The sequence below is a fragment of the Strigops habroptila genome, chromosome 14, assembly GCF_004027225.2.
Source record: "Strigops habroptila isolate Jane chromosome 14, bStrHab1.2.pri, whole genome shotgun sequence".
In the NCBI taxonomy this organism is placed as follows: Eukaryota; Metazoa; Chordata; class Aves; order Psittaciformes; family Psittacidae; genus Strigops; species Strigops habroptila.
Genome location: NC_044290.2, coordinates 1,502,476 through 1,515,016, shown reverse-complemented (window position 1 = coordinate 1,515,016; position 12,541 = coordinate 1,502,476). Strand labels below are relative to the sequence as shown.

General features: G+C 46.6%; 1 protein-coding gene across 1 annotated transcript in view; it reads left to right on the top strand.

Moving 5' to 3' along the window:
* Nucleotides 1-10,772, top strand: part of DNAH9 (dynein axonemal heavy chain 9) — a 167,645-nt gene extending 156,873 nt beyond the window's left edge. Inside the window, exons 64-65 of the mRNA XM_030506447.1 lie at nucleotides 3,623-4,012; nucleotides 9,976-10,772. Of these exons, the coding sequence (XP_030362307.1) occupies nucleotides 3,623-4,012; nucleotides 9,976-10,203 (618 nt within the window). The 3' untranslated portion in view covers nucleotides 10,204-10,772. The remainder of the gene's footprint in view (nucleotides 1-3,622; nucleotides 4,013-9,975) is intronic.
* Nucleotides 10,773-12,541: the final 1,769 nt, after the last annotated feature.

Genomic DNA, 12,541 nt, shown 5'->3' with positions numbered 1-12,541 from the left:
GGCCTTACTCTTGGCTCTTTCAGTAGGCAGGGTTTCTGTCCTGGCTTGACACTCAGTTTAGGAGAGAAATCACTCTTTAATTGTTCCTCCTGAGAGCAGCTCCTACGAGAGCTGCTAATGTACGTTAATCTATGGGATTGGGGATCTTTACTGACAGCACTCAGAGGAGGAGAGTTTACATAACAGGAACCACAGATCTCAGAAGAGAATAAATAAACCACAGAGGAAGCAAGTCTGATTGTTTTTAACTGACTATCTGCTAAAAGGCAGCGATTTGGAAATGTCATGCCTCATTTGAATGTTTGAATAATTCATTGTGTCTCTGTAGCGGAAAGTGATTGTTTGCTCCAAAAATAGGAGACATCCCATTAAGAGGAAGAGAAATTGCAAGAGACTGGTAGCCATCAAAAAATAACTGGCATGTTGCATTTCAAAGCCCTTTGTTCTGGCTGACTTGGGTGAGCCCGGAGGCTGGGCTGAAACACTTGCATGTTAATGTTGTACCCAGGGTAATTTTTGCAAGCAGATTTCTTGTTTTGCAACTTCAGAGAAGGATAAGCCTCCAAAATGGGATAATAAATATTGTAGAAGGATGAAATAAGACCACCTTTTGTAAGGCTAACTGGGTATTTCACTGTATTAAGGGAAAATAACCTTAACGGAGAAAACAATGTGTGACAATAGTCTGTTCATCTTGAGGGGAGGTTAGGCTGGTTAGGATTTCCTTTAAAGAAAATTACTCCCAGCATTTGGGCAAAAAGAAAACCCCATAACTTGATTCATTCCTGATACACTTTAGTATTCAGCATCTGCAATGCAAATTTATGCTTAATTGTTCCTGGACAACTACATGAGATAGCTGCTGGAGATGCTTTGAACCCTCACAGGAGGTTCCAACAAGTCTGCTTGAGTGCGCAGGCTTTAGAAATTGCTTTCCTCGAGCCTTCCTCAGAATTACATTTGCCAAGTCATTTGTTTCCTGACAGTAAAGCCAGACATGAGAGATGATCAGGAGGGTTGTGTCTTTAAATCAATTCGACCACTCGCATACATTTACCCCTTTAAAACCTTTCCAGGAGTGCAAAACACTCCTGACTGTGGCCCTGTGGTTCTCAGTGTCCTGCTGTGACCTGTGCAGTATTTTTACCCCTCAGACCTTGTTTTCTCCTGCATAGTCTTTCCATGGCTTTAGCCAGAGAGCAGCCTGTTGAGGTCTTCTCAGTGTCTAAGTTCTCTTGAGGTGGGAGGTGATGACCCATGTGATGTGAACAAGGAAGGAACCACAATAATACTTCAGAGTTTGTGTCCCAACAGATGTTATTAAATAACGAAGCAATTGCCCCCTGAGGAGCTCAAATCATTTTGACATCCTTGTGAAGCTCATTACCCAGTCCCTTTGAATAAACCCCCCATGCATTTCTGTTGTGTGAGCTTTAATTGTGGGTTGCTAAATTATCTTAAAGTGTGTTATAAAGTGAAACAGCTCAGGTGCCTAAGAGGAAATGCACGGGGCATTCATTGCCTTTGTATTTCTTTGTCACTTTGCGGCAAATACCAAAATGAGAAATCTTTCATTTGTGTTTGCCCCTTGTGCTTGGAAGTTACCCAGGTCTTTAAAGACCCATCATTTTGAGATTCCCTACAAATGTAAAATCATTGAATAGAAATAATAAGATGTCAGAGACTTACCTGGTCCCTGCTCACATGAAATGAAAGGAGGTAATGTGTATTTTGAAAGGTGGTTGCAATTGCTCCTCGTGTTTTATGATTAATTGCAAATAGTCCTGTGTCCACTTTTTGATTTAACCTGATTTGTTGCTTTTGGCTTCAAGAGTGTTAAAACAAAGACCATCTTAAAACCTTTGTACACATGATTGTCTCTATCCACCAGAAATGTGTTCTCCATGGGGGAACCCAGCAGGTTCAGACACAGCAGCTCTGAGTGTTGCATTTGCAACTGCGTGGTGAGCTCAGAGGATTTCTGTTCTGATGGCAAGTTGGCTTCCAAGCTTGAGAGTCTGTGGTCTCTTTGCAGTGCAATTCCTTTGAGAGAGTGCTTCCTAACCCAAGAGCACGAGCTTGCTTGTTTGCCCTAAGTCTTGATCACTCAGCACTGAACCCCGTTACACTTGTTAGTGCCAGATGCAGCATTGGCCATCAGCAAGGGCATTCATTACTGCTCTCCCATAGTCTGGTTGGGTGTCTAGCTGTGATCCTGTCCTACTGTAGCCTGTCAGTCTGATCTGCAGATCAGAGCTCTGCAGGGCATGGTGAGCATAGGAGTGAACTGTAGAGATTTGGAACTGCGGGACTCTTGACAAGCATTGCTAAACACGTGTTGGGGTTGCTTTAAGTGGATTTCAACTTCTGCTAAAGCTTCATAGATTTTTATGGTCCCAGTAAAGGGCACCTCTGCTGACCTCATGGCTGGAGGCACTGAAGTCCTGTGGAAGAACAGTTGGAATTTTTTAATGTGAATAGACTGACCCAATTCCCTCACCCTTGTTCTCAGCAATGGCTCAACTGATTTCAGTTAATCTTTCCAAAACCACTCTGCCTGAGGCAAAGAGAAATTGTAAGTCAGATAAATGTTGGCAAAATGAGAAGGGGACAAAAGTATTTACAATGGAAACCGGTGATCAGCATTAGCCATCAGTCTCCAAACTGCTCTGTTGTGTTGTACCCCTCCAGCTCAGCATGGGGCATGCAGAGATTTCAATTGTGAAGGGCATTACAGTGGTAACGCTGAGCCTGCCTTTGAAGTCTTTGTCTTTGCAGACGGCTTAGCTTGAGTGTCACAGAATCACAGATTAGTTGTTCTGGGGATAAAATCATAGAGTTAGTTCAGTTGGAAAAGACCCTTAAGATTATCAAGTCCAACTGTTACCAAGGCCACCACTAACCCATGTCACTAAGATTGTCTAGTCCAACCCTGTGCTCAAAGCAGTGGCAGGTAAAGCAGGTTCCCAGGACCATGCCCTCACAGTAAAAAAGTTGGTGCTTGTATTTCAATGGAATGTCCTGTATTTCAAGTGGTTCCCATCCGCCTCTTGTCCTGTCACTGGACACCACTGAGAAGCATCGGGCTTCATCTTCTTAACTTCCTACCATAAGATATCTATAGGTGCTGAAAACAATCCTCCCTGAGCCATTTCTTTTTGAGGCCGAACAATCCTAGCACTGCACCCAGCGTGGCAGATGTCCCTCCCCAGTGCTGAGCAGAGAGCTGCCATTAGCCTGATGGCAATGCTCCTCCTAATGCAGCTCAGGACACTGGTGGCCTTCTGTGCTGCAGGGGCACATCATTGCTCTTATACTGCTGAGAATCTGCCTTATAAAGATCTTCAGTCAATGAAAGGAATCAGAAACAACACTGGGACAACTGAAGGACACCCATGCTCGCTGTCACTGTTTTACACAACTTTTCCCCCAAGTAGTATTTTTACAGTAAGAAAAATGAGGATACAAGACTATGCAGTTAGAAGACGTGCATGAAAATCTGAAACTCAGGACTGTGTAAGGTGCCATGCACTTCTGCACTTCCTAGCGCAGCTTCTGCTTTCAAGCAGGCTTTTTTCAAGTTAAGCAGTTGTCAGTGCTAATTACACCCTTTCTCACTCAGGGAGAACTGACCATGACAAGTGACATGGAGAACCTGCAGAATGCCCTTTTCTTGGACATGGTGCCTGAGTCCTGGACAAAGAAAGCTTACCCTTCCACGGCCAGCCTGGGCACATGGTTTGCTGACCTCCTCACTCGCATCAAGGAGCTGGAGGCCTGGACAGGAGACTTTTCCTTACCCTCCACAGTGTGGCTTGCTGGGTTCTTCAATCCCCAGTCTATCCTGACAGCCATCATGCAGTGCACAGCCCGAAAAAATGGGTGGCCTTTGGACAAGATGACCTTGCAGTGTGATGTGACAAAGAAGAACAGAGAAGATTTTGCCAGCCCTCCTCGGGAAGGGGCGTATGTCCACGGCTTGTTCATGGAGGGTGCGCGCTGGGATGCACAGGTGAGCTCGCAAGGATCTTTTGTTGAGCAAGAAGCCATAGGAGTTATGCCCTTAATGCTTGCTACTGTACTCTGGGGAACTTAGCAGCCCAGACAGGCACTCATCTTAAATAGTCATTCAAGCTGCTTCTTCAGAAATGGATGTAATGTGAAATCTGGGCCCCTGCTCTGCAGCCTAGAGTGGGTATCCAAGGTGGCCAGATGAATCACCCCTTGAAGTCGTCTGTTCCATGGCCATGAAGGGAGTTCAAGGTGGCCAACTTGGAGTGATACATCTAGTTTTTATAAGCTGAATCTCAACCTCAGTGTACAATGTCTAAACTGTGGTCAGTACTCATGGTGTTATTGCAGACAGAACAGGCCTGTATTGTCCCTGCCCGTTCTCATGGCTGTGATTTCACTGCTACCTCCAAAAGAGATGTGGCAGACTTGCAGTGTCACTACTCTGTTGTCTGTTCAGCAGCAGTGGAAGCAAAGGAGAGGACTCTGATTTCCTACATCTTCACATTCCCAGAGTTGACTGGGTGGGATGTGCCAAATCCAGACTACTGTCTTTCCACTGCCAGGTGCTGCAGGATGTCATCTGTATAGATAGGGTTTGTGACCAAAAATTAATCACATCCTTTAGCCATCCCCTTAGGGTGCCAAGTAAAGCTTTCATGAAGGTTTAAGTGGTATGGTCAATGCAGACTCAGGCTGAGGTCTCAGTGTAGGGAGTAGGCTCATCTGGACAAACAGAACAATATGGGTGGCTTCTTCTTTCCCTTTCTGGATGTGGCCCAATAAATTTCAGTTGTAGCACAGCCAGCCTCAAGGCAGCCAAGGTGAGACCCATACCCACCAACCAGGCAGCTGAAGGGAAGCTTCTACACTAGCTGTTTCCTGCCCGTGTAGCTGTCAGTGCTCCTCTTGCAGCATCCCAGAGGAGTACAACTGTCCCTGTCATTCCCTGTGACAGTTGTCAGCTGTTAGGATTGCAGTCTGCAGAGCCAGAGCGTTTAGGCTGACAAATCCCCACTGGGCTTGGTCCTTTGAGTGGCCTGGCCTGTGGTACCAGGACTCCCAGCTAAATAATAGTGATTCATGCAGCACTTGCTCTGGGCAGCCAGTGAGATGCTTCTGCTGCCAGTGGTCTGGGAGAGAGTGGAGGCTGATCAAAGTGGGTGACCCAGAACTTGCTTAATTGTGCAGAGTTTACCCTCTTGAGGGAAAAGGGGTTTATTTCAGAGGGCGCTCTTTAGGGTCTTGAAGCTCCTACTTTACCTGTTCTAGGGCTTAGTGGTAAGATGCTGAGGAGAAAGGCCATACCTATTATATACTGTATCCCAGCCTAACCTTGCAATTTGGATCTAATATTGTCTACTTATTTTTCAGCTCCCTCTCTGCAATAGTTTTCCATGAAGGATAGGAAACCAGGCAAAGCTTTGAACTCACTGACTGATGGCATCCAGTGCAGTTTATGACGAATCCTTGTAAAAGTCAAAGCTCCAGACTATTTTCTCTCTGGAAATGGGTTTACATGTACATAGAGTCTGGAAAGCCACAGGCAGTCAGGAATACTGGCAAAGGCTCTGCCAGAATATTGCAGTAAAGATCTCACGGAGGTATCAGGTCAGATCTTCTTTCTCTCTGTTTTTGGCTCTGCTAACAGCAGAAGTCACAGTAGCAGAACAGAGACCAGCCCAGTCCATTTCCCAAGCCCTGGTCCTACAGTTCCCTGCCTATTCCCCTGTCTCAGCCTTTGGTGTGGCTGTCATACATACCCTCTTCCAGCTCTTGGAGATCACAACACCTTACTACAGGGAGCACTGGATTTCAGTTCCCCTCAAAACCTGACTTTTAAGCTGATAAAAATCAGTTGGATGCAGCAGTAGAGAGAAAGGTTAGAAAAATTCCTGGTCTTGCATGTAGGATACTCCATCAAAACCAAACCCTTGTGACCGCTTATGTTTTCCTTTACCATCATTACCACCATTACTAGACAATATAATGGTCAAAATGGCTGAGTTCTGCCTTGGTTTTACCCATCCCCAAGTGGAAGTGAAGTGTGAGAAGTTTTGGTGTGCAAAGCCAGCAATCCGTTGGGAAACGTGGCCTCTCCCCTCTGCCTCCCTGCACAATTACTCATATGGGTGACTGCAGTCAGCAATGAGGTTTGTCTTCAGGGATCATCTTGACTTTATTTTCTGGTTACAATTTTCCGTGTGATGGGAAGATACTAAGCAATTACATCTATAGAACCATTCCAAATCTCTGGGTGTCACACTTCAGGGTATTTCAGAGCAGAAAAGAGTATTTTCACATGTTGCTGACCACACTGAAACCTCATTACCATGCAGTGGAACTATTCAGTTTACCTGGAATCCAGTGAGCACCAGTGTCTATTAGCGGATGCAGCATTTGTAAAACAGGTTCACATTTCTTTTGAGTTGTATACTTCTTCCAAATTCATCTTCTGACAGGAAGGAATGGCAGGGCCTATTTGGAAGGACCCCTCTGGGGAACACCTCCACTTTTTAAAGGATATTTCACATTTAGGTTGTGCCTCCACAAAAGGAACAAGTCACTCCATGTTCTGCTGCTCACATTTTTCTATTTATTTAAACATTTATGTTTGCCCTGAGAGTCTTAAATTTATAAAACATTCATTACAAAGCAGCAGGCAGCTGGTAGATGAAATGAAGCAAGCAGGGAATCTTGGGCCCAAATGATGTGTTGCTGTAGCGCTGTTAAAGTCAGTGGAACTCTGTGAGACGTAGTTTGACTGATGACACTGAGGCATTTTACCTGATTTCTGGCTTTCTTGCTCCCAGCAATGGAGAGTTTGATGGCAGGTGTGTGCCCTGCTACTCCCAGGGGTACTGGCACATGATAGTACAAGAGGAGAGGTGGGTTTTGCACCACTTGTACTACACGAAGCTTTGCCAGGTGTAGAGAGCACACCACCACCTTGTCCTTGGAAGAGATGCCCAGTCAGTGGCTTAACACTGAGGGTATCCTGCCTCCTCCAAGCCACACCAGCTGCAGGTTGTGTGTATTTTTTAAAGCTAGTCCTATGTAAAGCACAATCTTATACCAGTGGAGAGGCTTAGAAGGGCAGATCTGTGTGTCAAGGAACTGTCATGTTTATTTGATGGTTCAAGTAGCTCAAGATCTTTGGGAGCAGTTACACACCACACGTGTTTATCTGAGATGCTCCCAGCAGTGGATGCAGATGAAAACATGAGTGTGTAGCCCAGCCCTGGCACAACCCAGTGCTGCTGCTCCAGTCCCAGACATCACAGCTTGCCATGTTCTACTGCAGAGGCACCAGGTACATCAAACTTCATGCATTAGAGATTGACATTTTTCCCAGAGGTTTCAACTGGGACACCATGTGAAGCCTTTTCCTGGAGATGTCAACTGTCAGTAATGCCCATGTATTTGTGAGCTGTGAGACAGAGTAGGATGTGGTTCAAGCTGAGGTCTCCAGTGATAAACTTACAATGCAGTCTTGGAGGGGACACCTGCGAAGTGTGCTGTGAGCAGCCAGTCTCTTCTTTGTAGTTATTTTGAAAAATGAATAACTTGGCAAACCCTTTCCCATCTGTATCTCAGCTTTTAGATTTCTCCTCTCATTTGGCTTTACTGGACAGCACATATCATATCATATATCATATCATATCATAGAATGGTTGGGTTCGGAAAGGACCTTAAAGCTCATCTAGTTCCAACCCCCTGCCACGGGCAGGGACACCTTCCACTAGAGCAGGTTGCTCCAAGCCCCTGTGTCCAACCTGGCCTTGAACACTGCCAGGGATGGGGCAGCCACAGCTTCTCTGGGAAAAGTCTGTGCCAGCGCCTCAGCACCCTCACAGGGAAGAACTTCTGCCTAAGAGCTCGTCTCAATCTCCCCTCTGGCAGGTTAAAGCCATTCCCCTTGTCGTGTCCCTACAGGCCCTTGTCCAAAGCCCCTCTCCAGCTTTCCTGGAGCCCCTTTAGGCACTGGAGCTGCTCTAAGGTCTCCCCTTCAGGAGCCTTCTCTTCTCCAGGCTGAACCAGCCCAGCTCTCTCATTATCATTAGGTCTTTGTCACTGCTTGTTTCACGATGGCTCTTTTTCTCATTCCCCATGTCCAGCTGAAGCCATTAACTCCAGCAATATCTGGACCACCTTGGAGTGATGTTCCCTGCTGGCTACGCTGCTGGTCAGACCACCAGCCCTCCTTCTGTGCAGAGACAGCTCTATCAGAAAGAAGACCAAACCATGTTGAAGTCCTTAGGCCAACTAGCTCTAAATTAGCCATGGTGCAAGTGTGCCTATGCTGTAACAGCTCCAAATGCAGTTGAGTGGGGATGCTGGCCTACTGCCTGTGCATTTGGGCCCATCTATTAGCATCCCTGGCTTGTGACAGCTGCTTTGGGTCTTTGGACCCTTTGATATGTGGCAGTGTAATATGTCCACTCTTCAAATTGCCTGTTGAGGAGCCAGGACAAGCAGCAGTGAGGATTTATTTAGGATGTGAGGCCTGAGCTCTCTGGGCACAGACAGTGGTTGTTCACCAGGTGTGCTGTGCCAAGCAGTGAGAGAAAATTGCTTTCAGAGGAGGATTAATTTCTGATGATGAGAGCGATAAAAAATGCAAATGCAAATCAGCCCAGACATAACAAAGTGATATATTCCATAGAGAGACCTTGGGAAGATTTCAGCTCTTGTTAACCCAGGAATAGGTGGAATATATCTTGAAAATCTGATTGGAGGAATTGTCAGGAGTCAGAAAAAGAGCTCTGATCAAAATCCAGCCTCAGGAATCCAAGACGTGGGTTTAAAAAGAGTGCTTGATAAATGGCTTCTTTGCAACGTATTAGAGGAATTCTTTCATGTTCGTTCAGCACATTGTAAATAGAGAATCTGAAATATGAGTTGGCTTTATGATAGCTTAATATAACAGATGGCATTAATACAATTAAACCAAGGTATGTTGCAAGAGGGATTACTTTTCTTCACTCATTTGCAGAACTAAATAAACAACTGGAGATGTTGAACTTCATCCCACAACTCTGATCTAAGAGCATTTGAAATAATACTGATATGTGAAGCTCAGCTGCAGTCAGAGACAGTTTATTGAGCACTGAGAAGGTTTATTTCCATTTCTATATGTTTTCATTTGGCCTCTTGCACTTCCATTAAGCAATTTTGAAGGCTTTCCTGGAAACTGATTGATGTGTGAGTCATTTTATTGTCAGAAAGAGAAATAGAAAGACCCAAGTTAGAGAAACAAGCCTTTGATTTCATGTCCTGACAGCATACTGTCCTTCTCCTGGGTTGGACAGCCTGCTGAGTGAGAGCGCTGCTTTGAAGAGGATAATGTGGATGTGTTATTTAATGATAATATTCCCTCAGGAGCAGTCCTTCTGAATCTCAATTGCTGCTGTGAGCGCCTGGGAGAGTGTGGACAAGCCTGTGGTGCTTTTTGGGGCCACACAAACCCCTGCTTGCATTCATCACCCAGACAAGTGTATCCCAGGTCATGCTCAAATTCTGATTGTGCGGTGGGACACTTATTTGGTGCCTTGTAGACTCTTCTCAGTTGAGCCCAGTTGAGGTGTCCACAGTTGGTCTTAGCACAAGCTGGCATAAGCAGCTCTTCCCATGAGATTGGTTGGACATGGCCGGGAACATTGTTCCCACCAAGAGTCCTGCTCAGGTGTGTGTGGGTTTGAGCATCTGATGAGACCAGGCATCTGCACCCTTGGAATGAGCTATGCTTGAGGGAGGCTTCTGGTGAAACAGGGGAGGTGTTTGATCCAGGCCCTCCTTACCTCAAATAGATTCATCTCCCACCTTGATCTCATGAAAGATGTCTCCTCCTCCCCAGTAAGATCAGCTTGTATAACCATTGCAGAGAATCATGTGTATTGGGGTACAGCTGATGGATGGATGTCTTAGAAATCTAACTAAGGTTTTGTCTTCTTCCGTTTGTAGACTGGGATAATCACAGATGCCAAGCTCAAGGAACTAACCCCAGCCGTTCCCGTCATTTTCCTCAAAGCCATTCCTGCTGACAAACAAGATCTCCGTAACATGTACCCATGTCCTGTGTACAAAACACGCCAGAGAGGGCCAACCTATGTGTGGACTTTTAACCTTAAAACCAAAGAAAATCCTTCCAAGTGGGTGCTCGCTGGTGTGGCGTTGCTGCTGCAGGTCTGAGGCTCCCCAGCAGAGCCCCTCATTTCAAATCCCTAATGAGGTCTTTCTCAGACAACTTAAAAGATCCTGAGATTGAACCCAGGATCCATCTCTCTGAGCGCTTGAGCACGTAGCTGAAATACTCTGCAAGGAGGTGACAGAGGTGCAGAGGGACACATGGACCAGATTTGTGGCTGCTGTAAATCACTATCCTGTAGTCCCTACACTGGAGCTCTGGAAGATCCTAACCCACAGCAGGATTTTCCACACCCAGGGAGTGCTGAGCTCAAATCTCAATTTAATGTTTATTTCTCTTTCAGGATCCAAAGTAGTTTTAAAGTCAGTGGCCTTCTCCAAAATCCTCAGATAGCCCAGGAACCTGTGAAATTCTTCAGATCTTATCCTTTTCTATACATGAGTGTTTCTTTGTCATAGGTGTGATGTCAAAAGTTGGGAGATCAACAGGTAATGTGGATATAAACTGTTTCTTACTAATATTGCTGTAAATTTTAGAAACATTTAAAATAGTGTTAATAGCCAATGTGCTTCGTGTAACCAACAATAAAACTACAGTGTTTCTAGAGCAGAAAGCACAGAGAGGGATGACTGGGCTGTGAGTTACCTGAATGGGCTGGACATGGAGAGCGTTGCTCTGGACTGCAGAAGCTGCGTGCTTGGGAGCTGGGAAATGTGGGAAGGTAGGTTTGGTGGCCTGGGGAAATGGAGCTGTGCCGTGCTCTCAGTGGTTCAGGACACAGCACAGGGCTTTTCCTCTGGGTTTGTAACTAGTGGGGTTCACTGCCACCCCTGAACTCACTGCAGGTATCAGCTTGTGTGTCAGCAGGAGACTATGGAGGAGGGAAGGGGGAGGTGGCCAATGTGCAGAGGATTTGGTCTCAGGGGCGTTAGCACCCAAGAGCACTCCCAAACTTCCCACCCTGACCCAATGCCAGGCTGCAATCTCACGGCCAGACTCAGGTCTCCAGCAGGGACTGTGACCCTCCTTTGGGAACACTGCAAACGCCATAACTCAGATGGATCCCCACAGTCAATGAACACCTTGACAAACACCTCATCTTGAGAGGTCCCCACTTGCCAGAGTTGGCCTTGAATGCGCTCAGGTGTTTAACACCAACTGAGGAAAGGGGGAGAGACCTGCAGGTCTGGGCAAGTCACCTTTAGCTGCCCTGATATTCCATGAGGGACTTGGTCCTCCCACCTCATCCTGCACTGGTCGCCAAAGAGGGGTCAGGTCTGGCTCTCATTTCCCTGCCCTCACTGTGAAGAAATGGAGTGAGTGGCCTACACCAAGATGTTTAACTTCTAGACTTCTTAAATGAGGTGAGCTGGGTTTGACCAGCCCATGGTATGGCCACTGCAATCATAGGAGAAGGATCTACTTCCAGGTTAGAAATGATGCTTCCCAGCTGAGTTTCTAGCTCGGTGTCACTGGAGTCCTTGCACACCATTAGGCAGGAATGAGTGGTGGGTTGGCAAGGGCAGTGCATCCATACCACCTACTCTGTCTTCTGGGTCACCCGGCAATGTATTTGCACCAATAAAAGCAGCAAGCAGAACAAGATGGTCCATTGGCCTGAAATGTAGCTGTGGAGCATGTGCAGTACTCAGGATGGTGGAGCGGATCTTGGTAGGAAGATGGGTAAGAGGCAACAAAGGGTATCTGGGGGTCACTCACTGTATCTTACTGAGCGCCCTCTGACCTGCCATGTCACCAAGTGCACCCTGGCTAACTCAGGAATGCTGTGAAAGGCTCCTCCAAAAGGTGGGCCAAGCCCATTGCTGTGTTTCAAGGAGCAGGAACCCACCAGCATCACTTGAGAGCTCTACAGACAAAGCTTCCTAGAGAAGCCTGTGAATCAGAGGCTTCAACAGACTATTTGTTCCTCAGCCAGAGCATCCTAAAGAGATGGGTACGTATGAAGTCTCCTAACAGACAGAAAACAAAAATCTAGGAAGCAACAGTGTTGTCCCCTCTGCTCCATGTGTTGCGGTGCCTGGAAGCATGGGTGTGTTGCATGTCATTGGGAGAAATTTCCTGGTAGTTGCATGAGTGGTGGAGGGATGGATGTGAAATGGATAAGAGGGGGGACAAGCCATAAGGCTGCTCTGCGATCTGAAACCTATCCCTGGCTGCAGCACATGTGGGTGCCTGGACGTCACTTGTCCCTGGGTCAGTTCAGTTGAGGGAAGGCAGGTCCTTGCTGAAGACCATTCCTGGCAGTGCCAGGCCAGCAGCTATCGTTTCTCTGACATGTGAGTCTTCACAGGGACATGTGCTGAGGCCTGGCCCTGGGATGAGGCTTGGAACAACCTGCTCTAGTGGAAGGTGTCCCTGCCC